The 14,741-nt window shown below is 43.1% G+C and overlaps 1 protein-coding gene across 1 annotated transcript in view; it reads right to left on the bottom strand.

Moving 5' to 3' along the window:
• STK39 (serine/threonine kinase 39) overlaps positions 1-14,741 on the bottom strand; it is a 295,831-nt gene that overhangs the window by 215,762 nt on the left and 65,328 nt on the right. The window contains exons 3-5 of the mRNA XM_028124999.2: positions 6,379-6,487; positions 3,136-3,277; positions 1,678-1,733 (exon numbers count right to left, since the gene is read on the bottom strand). Of these exons, the coding sequence (XP_027980800.1) occupies positions 1,678-1,733; positions 3,136-3,277; positions 6,379-6,487 (307 nt within the window). The remainder of the gene's footprint in view (positions 1-1,677; positions 1,734-3,135; positions 3,278-6,378; positions 6,488-14,741) is intronic.

Here is a 14,741-nt window from a genome sequence, read left to right as displayed (position 1 = left end):
TCTGCTCCATGAGTCTGAAACCAGGCCTCTGTGTTTAACTGATACACAGAGTGCCTCCACAGTGGTCTCAAGCCAATGACTGTATTTGACTCAATGTATCTCTTCAATGAGAGGAATAATAAAGGATAACGCTTTCACTATTAATTTTCCAGGGAAGAAACATTTGATTTGAAATATATTGTTTCCCTTCTATATTTTTAAAACATCTTTTCTCTCCTTTAAAAGGAAATAAATAAAAGTCCCCTTGAATGTACCCAACTAAATACAGAGCCCAAGGTCAGCACTATGCCTGTCATACAGACCAGGCATCACCTGACAGGTTCTCTGGCACCTAGAGAGGAACAATGAATCAAAGAGATGACTCAAGGCTTATCCTTTGTGTTGGGGGTGTGTTTGTTTTCTGCTGAGCTCTCGCATTTCTAACAATACCCCAGATCCTCGCATTTGTCCAGAAACAAAACTAGAACCAAGGAGTGTAATCAACTCTGCTCTAAGAACTTGATATGCAAAGGCCCTAAACCCTAAATACTGGAAGAGAGGCCTCTTCCGCTCCAACTCAAAAAGCAGCAGACCAAGCTGATGAAAGATTTGGGGCGAGCTTTGGTGCTCTTCCACAACAGGAGCCCCATGAGCGATGCACGCCAAGGATGCTGCTAGGACGTGCTGTTAGTAACATTCAGTGCCTGGAAGCCAGAGGGCTGAGCGCCCTGCGGAGACGAGGACAGTGCAGGACAAGGAAGGACCGTCCAGGCAAAAATCCAAAAAGCAGAGATGGCTGAGAGGATGGTGGAGGCAGGCCTTCCTGGACATGGGGTGAAACAAGAGTCAATATAGACACGGCTACATTTTATCCCAGGCCTTTCCAGTTACTCTCGGTACAATAACAAAATCACAAGTTCTGCACACAGAGGCCACCTGTCTGGTGCATTCCCTCTACAGACACCCACTGCACCTGCAGTCCAACTGCCATCAGCAGGCAGGCACAGGCACATGGGTGGGTGTAAGACCAAAATAACCCAGAGACTTTAAGGGTTAACAATGCTTTCAGCCACCTCTTCAGAAATCCAAGGGCTTAAATTAATAGAAGGGTACAGTGTTTTAAACTTTCAAACTCATCAGAAAAACTCTCAAAAGTGCTTTTCTTGCAGTCATATAAACACCACCTTTATTCAACCTGAAAGGTAGAAAAAATAAAATTGAAAGTAAAATTGTCTTTATCAAAAGGCTATGTTCTGAAATAGCACTGTTTATTGGATGATCTAACAAAAATTTATCAAAATAATAGGGAAAAAAGGGGGGTGCCTCGGTGGCTCAGTTGATAAAGCATCCAAATCTTGGTTTCAGCTCAGGTCACGATCTCACGCTCAGTGGGGAGTCTGCTTGAGTTTCTCTCTTCCTCTCCCTCTGCCCCTCCCCACCACTCACTCTCTCTCTCAAATAAATCTTAAAAAGTAATAATAGGAAAAATATTCTGCCTCAGACCCAAACATTCTAGAACAGGGCAGCCCAGATACATTCTCAAAACAGATTACAGGCATTCATTCATTTGTTCATTTATTCATTCACTCATTATTTATTTGGAAAGATAATGAATGATATCCCTTGAAATGATAATAATGATATTCCTTGAAACTGTAACATTTCTGTCAAAAGAATTTTTATTTTTATCAGCTTTACCTGCTATTTGTACCGAACCATCTTCACCCAGAAGAATATTACCAGCTTTCAAATCCCTGTTAGAAAAAAAAAAAAAATGGAAAATAAATTATGGAATACAGATATTATATTGCATTAATTCACTCAGAGAGATTTAAAAACATACCACATAATGTAGCTATTTAACATAATTAACATTTTATAAATATGAAAATTTATCACAGATTTTTTAAGTTATAGGGATAAGTTGTGATTTTATATAGCTTGCTCCTGGGAGATGGTTAGGATTTTAGTAACAAATATTTTAAATGGAATCATTATCCAAACTGAATTAAATCAGTAGTGAGTACATTCTTTATGTTACAGAATTAGAGGCTGCCCATTGACTCACCATACTATCATTTTATCGAGAATTAAAGCTAATAATTCTATGTAAAAGCTGTTCTACTTCCACTCAAATGTGTCTGGGGTGCAATTCCAAATTAATCCCGGAGGCTTCTTAAACAATGGATTGGATCTCTGGGGAGATGCTGACTATAAATACTAATTACAACATTCTGTAATATATTTCTTCACCATATAGAAGTCTTAACACTTCAAAAGAAAAATGACAATTTACAAGTTTGATATCTAAGGTAACATTTTTTTTCTAACTACTGAAACACATGGCAAATATCCTTAAATATATAGGCCACGTAGAGCTCAAGGCAGGGGAATTACAATGTATTACTAATAAATGGCTATTTACTTGCAGCTATTCCTTTTTTTTTTTTAAGATCTCATTTATTTATCTGACAGAGAGAGAGAGCACAAGTAGGCATCGTGACAGGTAAATGGAGAGGGAGAAGCAGGCTCTCCGCTGAGCAGGGAGCCAGAGGTGGGGCTCGATCCCAGGACCCTGGGACCATGAACTGAGCCGAAGACAGCCACTTAAACGACTGAGCCACGCAGGCGCCCCTGCTTGCAGCTATTCCTAAGGGCGCAAGTAATACGAACCCTTTTGAAACATCAAACACTCATATTTTAGGCTGTTTGGCTACTGAAAGAATGACTATTTCATGTCACAAAAGAAGATGAAATTAGTTCCCCCTTTCTTCACAGCACCATGCCAAAAGTAATGAACATATTACAATGTCTGGACCAGTTCTGCCTACATTAGAAAGGCAGAGATGCTATCCTGCTCAACTGAGCCTACTTCAAGAAGAGCATGTTAACTGATTTTTTTAATGAGTTCACTCAGTACTTTTTATGTTCTGCTTCTATTTCAGTGAGAGCAGATAAGCCAATCCTGCGGATACTAATATATTTCATCCGAACATATTCACTTGCTTCTTTCTTAAGTACTTTTTCCACATCTATTCGGCCTAGCTCAGAAATAATGTTGATGCCTACCTGCAACATGTGTTTCCTTAATATTCTTTACAAGCCAGAGCTAAAGATACAAATGGCTGAATTTAAATATCTTTGCAGAAATCCTACCTGTGTATCTGACCATTTCTGTGCAGATAGTCTAAGCCTTCCAAAACCTCTTTAAGAATTGTTGCTATTATTGCCTCTTCCAGAACTCCATTTTTGTGTTCCCCTCGGTTGACAATGTATTTTATGATATCCAACATTGAACCTAGACAGAAGAAGTGAAAACTTTGTGTAAGCATCTTCAGTACCTTTCTAGGTTGGGGCTCTGCTATTTAGGAAAGTGGAAATGTCAAAATATGTTGGTTTATTTAACACAATCCCCCCCTCCAAGGCATACAATTGCATGGCGGCAAAGGACCAGAAACCCTATATCCAAGTCTGCGAGAGCACTTCCAGCGTGAGAAGAATTCCGGGTCAGGGACCACAGGATTGTTCAGGGTCACCTCAGGGCTAATGCCTTTCTCCTACACATACACAACTGGTTACAGGCTCAAAACAGGGTTCAAAATGTTTGAAGTGAAAAACCAAAGGAGGAAGAGGCCAGGGAAACAGACAGCTGTGAACTGATGAGAGAGAGAAGCGCAGATCTTCCTGGACATCTATAACACAGGTGGGAAGGAAGAAAAAAGAAGTATGTTGCCACTGGACCCCTGCATATAACCAGAAGCTTCCTTTCTGTGACTCTCGGCAATCTTTACTTTCATTCACTTGATGCATAATGTGCTGACTTCCATAATGAAATAAATACACAGTACTTTGTTACCATAAACAGATTCGTATCCTTGGCACTGTGAGTTCATGTTTCAACACATATTAATTAATATTCCAAACCTCCTGGTCATTTTAAAAGCCATAATTACCTGGGGGTTCAACATTTCTGAAGAGTTAACAAATGGCTTACCTCAGGATCTGAATCTGGCTCCAGGCTCTCTATGATTAACTGGGACAATTGAGTTTCCCCACCAGGTATTACTACACCAGACTAGCTGCCCGCCCCTGATTAAGAGATTTAATGGAATAAAATATTATTAAAAAAAATGCATATTTCCCCCCTCAGAGAAACATCTATTTATTCACTGATTCTTAAATTTGTTAATAATCTAGAAAATGAGACTTCCAAAAATGTTTCATTTTCATCTCACGAGGACACACCCTACCCAGCATGTATGTATTCCTGGCCTGCTGAAAGAAAAAGGAGCAAGAACTCACATCTGCCCAGGCCCCCAGACCTGCGGAAACCCGTTTACAACCTGTTCTTCTTACCTAAAGCCCGGGGAGACTCACTAAATTGGATTCTTATAAAAAGACAATGACATTTTCTTTCAAGTCCTCAGGCAAGGGGATTGGGGATATTTTCCAGCTTATAAAAGGTTAACTGGGATCAAAATAAAGACAGGAAGTAAAATCCTCAGCCTGAGCCAAGTATTTGGGGCTGCCCAGGGTCCCAAGTCACCAGAATTTCTCAGTCTCCTCAGAGCTGGGGGAACCAAGCAAGAAGAGGCTCGGTGAAGGTCATCTTCCTGCCAAAGCACAGGTCTTCCAGAGCCCAGGGGCAGTCCCAACCCTTAACACTGCAGTCTGGCTCCAGCAAGCTGCCTTTTTCTTTTTTCTCTCATTTCTTTCTTTTCATGTTTAATTAAAAACCAAAGTAGGCCCTCATGGAAACAATGACTAATAGGATTGACAAGACTGGGAACAGAACCGGACTCCGCTCTCCCAGGCTCCCCACTGAGACCTGCACAAGCAGACCCAAGGCAATTACGGCATATTTGTCCTCTCGGTTCTAGGCCTCTGCTGGATCCAAGAGTTTCTTAAAAAAAAAAAAAAAAAAAAAGGAAAGAAATTAAGATTGCCCCCCCCCCCCACCGCCCCCACGAGTCAGCCTTCACTGGAACTAGGTCTGCAGATTAAAATGGGCTCTACAATATAAAATCTGCGGTGCCAGTTTGGGCTTCATCCAGGCACCTCAAAATGTTCTCCTCTGCTCCTAAACCATACTTCATACTTCATCTGGGAAAGATACAGAAGGAGTGAGAGATGCTGGGTGTTACAAAGAAAATCACTTGGGCTTTCTAAACTTCCATTTCCCTGTCTGTAAAATGAAGGTGATAATTCTTGCGGTATCTCGTAGCTTTTAAGTCAACAGGTCCCAGCGCCACTTCTTTCCAGCACTAACAACTACTGTGTAGGTGACCTTGGGCGAGCTGCCTAACTCTCCTGAGAGCTTCGGGGAACTTTGTGAAAAGCAGGGACGGTGACACCTGCCATTCAAAGATGCTGTCCAGATTCAAGTAAATTGCCTTGAATAGGATCTAGCTAGAGAATAAGTGTTCCATAAAGTTAATGGTTCTCATTACCATTCTCTATCAAATAGTGATGGTAAAAGATTAAAAGGAAAAATATGGGAATGTGAAAGTGCCTTGTAAGGTAAACTGTCAGTGGCTTTTGTAAATTTCGTGACCTGAGGCCAGAGGGAAAGTTCCTCTGCCTTTTCAAATGCAAACATCGAATGAAAATAGTGCCACTTCGGATCAACCCAAGTCAGTAAGTTAGCATGCAGAAAGCTCTTCTCCATTCAACTGAAGCAATATTTATTGAGCTCCCACTGGGTGCCAGGTTCAGTAAATGAGAAGGACAGGAGACCGTGCACTCCTCAGCAAGTCGGAATCTAATCTACATCTGCCCCGTCTGACACCGCAGCCGCGGCCGGGCCATCTGCAGTTATTTAAATAGAAGCTGATGAAAATTGAATAGAAATTCAGTGCCTCAGGAACACAGGCCACAAGTCAAGTATTCAAGGGCCACATGTGCCTAGTAGAAACTGGAGCGCACAGCTCTAGAACATGTCCATCATCACAGAACTCTGAACAAACAGCACTGGAAGAATTTGTTATACTGCAATGTAGTAAGGACTTGAATAATATTAAAAACAAAGGGTTTAAAGAGGAAGGACTGGTTAACTTTTCCGATGAGTGTGGGGGAGGCTGCAGAGAGCATGTGCGGTGTTCGGACTTGAGCACCTGGAGAAGGAAGGACAGACCTCTCGGGCTGAGGAGCCACGCAGGTGAGGTGTAGGAGGACAGAGTGAGCACAGAAGATACTTAGGGAGCCTCCCCTCCACCGAGAAGGCACAGACAGTCGAGGCAGTGAAATCTGGGCTTCATTGTCTAGGTAAATAATAAACAAGCAAAACTTTTAAATACAAAAGGGAGGGGACCAAATTTAAAGTCTTAAGTCAATATGCTGGCTCACACAAAAGGAAAAAATAACAACAACAACAACAAGCAAATAACAAAACCTACTTACCTCCACTTAGTAATTTCATGACCAGCCAAAGTTCATCTTTTACCACAAAAGAGGTGTAATAGGTCACTACATTGGGATGGCTGCACTGACTCATGGCTTGAATTTCCTTCTATAAAAAACAAAACAAAACATGACATAGTAGCCTGGGGCAAAAAATCAGGAAACAAAATGGAAGGGAAACCACAACTGAGTACCCGGGCACCTTTTCTACTTAAAAGCCTACCTGGGGGGGCTGCCTAAACCTTGAGTTCAATGAAACTACATGAGAACTAACTAATTCACCCTCATCGTCAACGTGCTGGACTTGAGAAAGGCCTCTCCCGAGACCAGAGAGCCCTGTGGACCTGAATGACAGGACAGAGAAACTTCAGATGGGCCTATCACCCGGATCACCCCCTACTCTGCAGCAGAGAGCCCTGCCACACAGGACTGAGGGCCTCCTACCTGCACCGAAGGCCTGGACGGAGAGAGAAAAGACTGAATGAGTCCTCAGAGGACGGGGTCCCACGGCCAGCCTCAACTCCGGTGGGCCTTAGCTCCTCCCTCGTCCAAAACTGTTTGTCTCTTAGGACTGCTGTGATGTTATAAATGAGCAAATACATATGAAAACACAAGAGCGTAATTTCCCAAAGTCTATGTCATGGTAGATAGTTCATCAAGAAAAAAAAAAGGGAGAGAGACAGGCAAAGTGATAAGCCTGGGAAACATCACGTCCTACATCTCCCTCTAACAGGGTCACAGGGAATATCAGTACTGTCAAAGGCTCTGAGAAGTCCCGCAGTAGATAAACTGTCATAGTTGAATCCATATTAACAATGCAGTTAAATAATGCTTTGTGTGTCACAGTGCAGGAAACACTACTACTGAAGAGAAATAACTTTCATACAGAGACATAAAACAATAAAGTTCTGAAATCAAACAATAGCTTACTTCAATAAACCACATTTTCCTGCAATACTCAAGTTCCCCTTGGTTTTGATGTGTCATTTTAAGTTATTGCCAGATTTCTCCTATAAAGCTTCAGTCAAATGCTAACCCTCAATCAAAGGCACCAGACCAGCGTAACTGGCTTTCAAGGTGCTGTCCAAAAGCCACAAAAAATAACATTAAGTCACCAAAGAAACCTTATTCATGCTATTATGTATTTATGATGAAAGAAAAGTGTATTTATGCATCTTACAAATATTTTCAATAATTATGAGCACCTAGTTAACTTTGAATTAACTGCTAATTTCCTGGCCAGAATATTCCAATTGGAGCTGCAAATTTGCATATCCAGTCCCACTTGATTCTCAAATTGCCAAGACCCTGTATGTCAGATGACTTGGCCAAAATACCATGACGTATATAAACATATATATTAAGGTTTGTGTATGTGTTACAAGTGCCTTTTAACAAGGATAAATATAGAAGAAAATCACTATTTTTTCCATCTTCATTATATAGCAATACTTTCCCTTCATCCTTCCCCTCAACCATTTAACTAATTACAGGTCTTCTAAATCTGACACTTTTCAAGTCTGCTACTCCCGTCCTTTGAACAAGATCTGAAACCCGAGGTCCAGTTTCCATCTGTTTCAAGTGTTAGGTTTTGATACCACAAGACGCCTCTGAAGGAGAAATGGAACACTGCCCGGACCAGTCCTATCTCAAGTCACTAGCAGCTGCTCACTGTGGGGACGGATGGCCCACTTGGGAGGCCTGCAGAATTAGGTAGGGGCCTCTCTACACAGATGCCCCCTTGCTCACAGAAAGGAGAACAATGTTTCTTCAAAGTATGGGTGCTCTCTACATTCTCACCATTTTACGTCCAATGCAAATGAATGTTTGTCTAGCTTTCGAACTCCAAACTTTTAAATCATTAATCAAAATGAACAATAAATAACCAATGAATAACCAATGCCTACATGAAAGGAAATTCTTCTGCACGGAAAGCAAAATTGGGCCAGAGTCTGGAAAAACACATTTTCTCAAGCTTTCCGTGTAGATGACTGGTATCACTTCCTACCCAGAGTATCAGGTTCTCCAACACTGCAGTGAGCAAACTGTTGGGGGGGGGGGGTGCACGTGTGCATGTGTGGGAGAACTGGTGCCTGGGGTGAGAGATGGGGGAGATGGATAGAGGGAGGGAGACAGGGAAAACTTTTAATTAACCTAGGGAGAAACTTTTTTTTTTAAAGATTTTATTAATTTTTTTGACAGAGAGAGAGAGAGAGACAGCAAGAGAGGGAACACAAGCACGGGGAGTAGGAGAGGGAGAAGCAGGCTTCCCGCTGAGCAGGGAGCCCCATGCGGGGCTCGATCCCATAATCTGGGATCATGACCTGAGCTGAAGGCAGACGCTTAACGACTGAGCCACCCAGGCGCCCCAGGGAGAAACTTTTAAATAACCTGTGGATTTAACTTACCAAATTCTAATACTTCAAAATTTGGGGTCTAAGAGATACCAGCTGGACATTTTAAAGGTCCTAAGGACTTAAAGGGAAAGAGGTGGGGAACACAGGAGCACCTGGGTGGCTCAGTCGGTTAAGCGGCTGCCTTCGGCTCAGGTCATGATCCCAGGATCCTAGGATCGAGCCCCAGGTCAGGGTCCCTCCTCAGTGGGGAGTCTGCCTCTCCCTCTGCCCCTCCCCCTGCTCGTGCTTGCACTCTCTCTCTCAAATAAAATCTTTTTTAAAAGGAGGTGGGGGACATAGCTACTGCCCCTACTAATACACCCCAAGAGGCAACATAAGGGCAGCTGGAAGAAGAGGTGGGAAACCTCAGAGCGGACTTGCAGAGGCCTGACCACCCTTAACCTACATTCTCCTTCCACGCAGCCTCGCCGTCCTTCTTCCGTTCTCCTTCCGGGCAGCCTCGCCGTCCTTCTTCCGTTCTCCTTCCGCGCAGCCTCGCCGTCCTTCTTCCGTTCTCCTTCCGGGCAGCCTCGCCGTCCTTCTTCCGTTCTCCTTCCGGGCAGCCTCGCCGTCCTTCTAACATTCTCCTTCCGGGAAGCCTTGCTGAGCCCCCCAGCAAGGGGGGTCCATTCCCCAAATCCTACACCATTCAACTTCCTGCAAAAGCTTTCCATGTAGTAGAGCCTCTAATGCTCAACGACATGATGGAAACTGCCTTAGGGAGAAACCCCAGCCACTCTGCCTCAGCGTATGACCTGTGCTATCACCGAACCCCCATGATAAATAGTATTTCCACAAATAGTGTAGAAATGCACTTAAAGAAGAAAGAATGAATTGTTCTACCTGCCTATTCAACCCTTATTTTGGTTTATACAGAAGACTTTCGTTTAGCTGCCTTCTAGAGAGATGCAAATTTTTACATGTATATATTTATATTTCCACTATGGTCTGTTTGTGCCCCTGTAAAATCTGTAAGCTGATGGTATTAGGAAATGGGGCGGCCTTTGAGAGGTGACTGAGTCTTGTGGATGGAGCCCTCATGAATGATATTTGTGCCATTATAAAAGAGACCCCAAAGAGCGAGCTTGCCCCTTCTGCCGCATGAAGAAGCAGGGAGAAGTCTATACCTGGAAGAAGGCCCCCCGCCTGACCATGCCAGCACCCTGATCTTGGGCTTCCAGCCTCCAGAACTGTGAGGAAATACATTTCTGTTGTTTAAAAGCCATCAAATCTATGGAATTTTTCTAATAGCAGCCTGAACTGATTAAGACAATTGCATATTATTTTTAAATTTTATATTTTGAAAATAGAAATATTTTGTGAATCAAATGTCCTTTCCACAGAACTACGTTCTCCATTTCTTTTCAAAACAATGATGACAGCTGCCATTTGAATCCTCCCATCAGCTAAATTATCCAAGCTTTTCCCAAAACCTTAACTTCACTCACGGGATAGGCAAAGCCGATTATTCCCAAACATATTCATTTCTTCCTATCCCTAAAAGGGACAAAAGTATTGCCCAAAGATGAATAAATGGGTATGATTAAAAAAAAATAATAATAAGATTTATCCAATTCTCCCTACAGAATGAATGGGTTCTAATACTCTATTCCCTTAACTAGGACACAGTCCACAGATGCGTGATTTGGAGCAATGCTTCTCAAACTTGACTGTGTACACTGATCACGTGGAGGTGGTATGAAAATGCAGATTCTGACCCAGTCAGTCTGGGGTGGGGCCTGAGATTCTGCATTTCTATCAGGCTTCCAAATGATGCCAACCCTTTAGGTCCAAAAACCAGACTCTGAGTGGCAAAGTGGTAGAAGGCCGACGGAGAGGCACTTGGGTGGAGGGCGCGCGAAAGGAAGGAGCTCCATCGGCAGCCGTGAAGGTGATGGGGTCACAGCCGGAGGCGGGGAGGCTAAGCCCAGAGGCACCGCCTAGCTGCCTGTGACCGAAAAAAGGGGTAAGAAGCAAAGACAGAAAAAAGAGACGGGCACCTGGGTGGCTCAGTTGGTTAAGCGACTGCCTTTGGCTCAGGTCATGATCCCAGGGTCCTGGGATCGAGCTCCGCGTCGGGCTCCCTGCTCGGCGGGAAGCCTGCTTCTCCCTTTCCCACTCCCCCTGCTTGTGTTCCCTCTCTCGCTGTCTCACTCTGTGTCAAATAAATAAATAAAATCTTTAAAAAAAAGAGAGAGAGACTATTATTAAAGCGGTTTGAATTTCACAACTACAGGAAGGGGTAAAAAATTCAAAGGGAGAGAAAGACGTGAGGTCAAAGTCAGAAGAACTTAACAGAACTCCGAAGTCCAGGCAACACAATGAACAAAACTACAGTCAAGGAAGAGAACACAGTCACTCCCTTGGAAGTCTAGTGAAGTAAGACAGACATGTCATCAAGTGCCAAACCAAGCTAGGACACAGGATTTAATTTTGCCCGTGGATTGAAGAGCTGGATCTGCTCGTGCGGCTTCATCTGAAAAAAATCACCAGTGAAATTTCACAGGAGTGGGAAAACGGGCCTAAAATGGGATAGCAAGAAAAAGGCCTTCCCATCTGCTAGAACTCAAGCAGCAGCCACATCAGCATCCCTCCGCTGGGAGCAAAGTGGGCGGGAGACAGATGGACCAGGGACCCCCACACTGCTGCTGGGCCAGCCCAGCCAAACCTGCCCGACCAGGGCCTGACGTAGGCCCCTCGTGTGGGATAGTCCAGGTTTGGTGGGGGACACAAAAAAACACAGAGTATCCTACCACAGACTATCCTGGAAATAGGATTGCTTGGGAGGAAAAAAAAAAAAACTACCAAAAAAAAAAAAAAAAACCAAAAACTGAAAAAATGAAAATAAAGTGTGCTTAAATATTTATGTGGGTATTTTTCTAATACTTTTATATGGCCTTTGTTCCCCTACCACCACCACCACCACCAAAAAAAAAAAAAAAAAAAAAAAATCCTCTCTCCTATAAATTACTAGTAGAGGACAAACAAGAACTGTGATTAACAGCGGTGGGACCCAGCAGAAGCCACTTCAGAAAAGACCTGGGAGGCTGGCTTGTAAGCGTGGCTGAGCCACTGACCAGCTCCATTACCTGTGCAGGTTACCCCAGGGCCTTGAACCTCAACCTCCTTTCGTAGGAGATTATTACTGCCGTCTACATGGGATTTTTGTGAAATAAGCAATATAAGGGCTATAAAAGCCCTTGCAGAATGCCTAGCACATAACACAAATGCTAAAAGCCAGGCTCTCCATGTCTCAGTCCCCTCCTCGCGGGCGACAAGGATCACTTCTCTCAAGTGTCCTAAGCTGCTGACTAAGCCTTGAAGGTGCAGAGACAGCCCCTGGCAGCAGTGCTCACCTGTCCCTACAGAAACATTACAGCAGGCGCCCGGGCGCCCTGCTGGCTCTAAGAGCGTCTGTAACGCGGGTACAGGTCATTGGGCCATGAACTTGTGGCTTCGTTTCTGACTTTACGCTGTCTCCACCCAGGGAGGAGTATTTCCTAAGGATTTCACCCCGTGTTTAATTTATACCACCCTGTCATACTCCAACTGTGATGGTACACTGCCTCAAACCGTCTTGGGATAAGGAGTCTACACATATACTTATGCAAAGGGTTCAAAACACAGAGCACAGGGGCGCCTGTCTGGCTGGGTCGGTAGAGCTTTCTACTCTTGACCTCAGGGTCGGAAGTTCCAGTCCCACATTGGGGGTGTAGAGATTACTTAAAAAATAAAATCTTTAAAAAATAAAAATAAAAAACCACAGAGCATAGAGAAGAGTTTGAAGATCTAAGAACGAGGAAAAGTTAAAGCCTAGTTTCTTTTGCCCCTAAAACCAAGAGAGATCCACAAAGCACTGAAAGGAAAGAAATTTCATTACGGAAAGGGAACAGTTTAAATGGGTTCTGAATTCAAAATATTAAACTATACTTAACCAAATTAGCATATTTTCACAGCTTATGTAAGTACTAAATAGATTCTTCATTATCTGATACTGGTGGCAAAATATCCTACTCAGCCTTAGTTAGGAATCAAACCTCTCAACCTCCAACACCATGTGCAGTTAAATCTGAGGAGATGCTATTTCTAACTTTATTCTCTTTCTAACTTTATTCTCAAACACTGGTTTTCAACCTTGGTTACATATTGAAATCGCCTGGGGAGCTTTAAAAAAAATACCAGTGCCTGGATCCTAGCCCCAGAGATGCTGATGTAAATTGGTTTAGGGTAACAGGCTGGGAATGAAATTTTTCAAAAGCTCCCAGGTGAGTCTCAAATGTTCGGCCAAAGTTGAGAACCACTGCTTTGGAGCTAAGCACTGAGAGATGCTTCATTCCTTCAACAAAATGCTGAGAGAAAGGCACTTAGCCACACCGCAACTTAATCTAAAAAGGAAAAAATATCTGTGATTTATAAATACTACCATATGTAACATACACCTCCAAATGCAAGAGATACCTCTCCAGATACATCTTTGAAGTGCATGCAACATCCTGCTAGCACTTAAAGAAATCTTTAAATGATGAGGGTAATCGTGTTAAATAAAAACACTCTTCAGAAAGTCATTCTCCAGCTTGCAATGCCATAACATCAGCATCATAATGAAGGGTAACCTAATCCCTATTCATAAATAGCCCAATACCATCAGTGGCAGAATTAAAAACAAAAACCATAAACCTCAATGATATCAAATGTCAGCCACGAAATGGAAGATTGACAAAGCTCTTCTAAGAGTGACGGATTTTTTTTGTCCTGTCATTTTCAGTCATGAAAATGTCATTAGGAGGTATTTTAATTATAAAAAATTAGACATCATAAGTGCAGCAAACTCTTGCCTCTTTTGGAATAAGATTATCAAGAGGGAGAAACCTCAAGAAAGAGTAAGTCAAATATTTCGACTTGTACCCCTTACAAACGAATCAACCAATGTTCCTTGCCATTTAGTTTTGTAGTTATTTTCCTATGATTTGGTATCTGTGTTTATCCAAGGATAGTCCATTGAAGGCAGGATTAGAAATGGAGAGAAGTCTAGATATTTTGAAGATGGGGAAATATCGTTAAAAAAATTGGGAGAAGGGGAGCATAAATTCTGTGACAGCCTTAACCAGTGTTTGTAGAGAAGTATTTAAAACTAGAGAGAGCAGCTGTAAAAGGCAGAGTGCCATGGGAGTTGGAGGGCAGGAAACTCTCGAAATCAGCACGGCAATCACAATGGGTAAGTGTCTGTTTGCAGACAGAACAGAGCAGACATCCCAGGGCCTACGGCTTGGTGACGCTTGGTGATGATGTCAGGAAGTTGGGCACTCCACAAAAACTGTCCAAACGAAATGGAAGAATCTTGCCTGGAAATTAAGAAGCCACTGGTCTAGTTCTTTTCTTCAAAAGAAACAAGGAGGGGAAAAGAACACAAAGAATAAAAATGTGATGCTGAAATACTATAGAAAAACCCAACGGGAGGAGCCGATTTCTTCCAGAGTTGGCTGCGAAGTTCTTCAGCCAACAGTAATAAGGATGCCCTACGGGTCCTGGAAGCTCTTATGTTGGCCCTCCTGGGATCCAAATCAGATTCCGCTATCAATAACTGCTATTTGGTCTTTTAATCGACTACAACTGGGAGTTCTGGGAAAAGTAAAGTTGAAGACTTCATTAAAAACAGAAACAGGAAGAATTTTTCTTGTCAGCCAACTGATGTTGCTGGAAACCTCCAGGCCAACTTACAGCACAGCTGCTCTATTTGGCTTCATCACCCAACGATGAGAATGTGAGGTCAAATATGTCTTTTTATTTTTTGTGGCGCCCCCGTCCCACACCTGGGGGTGGGGGGCGACTACTGTCTGCAGCCTGGGGTTCTGCCAGGGAAGAGCCCTCCTGCAGAAGCGGCCGGAGCCCTGCCCGGCACTCTCCGACCTTCTCCCTGAGGATTCCACAGTCCTTCTGTTTCCACAGCAGCTAATTAATTGTGGAAAT

Source organism: Eumetopias jubatus, unplaced genomic scaffold (assembly GCF_037043125.1).
Source record: "Eumetopias jubatus isolate StellerSeaLion01/CBP00866 unplaced genomic scaffold, mEumJub1_p1.0 scaffold_3, whole genome shotgun sequence".
In the NCBI taxonomy this organism is placed as follows: Eukaryota; Metazoa; Chordata; class Mammalia; order Carnivora; family Otariidae; genus Eumetopias; species Eumetopias jubatus.
This window is presented reverse-complemented; position numbering and strand designations above follow the sequence as displayed.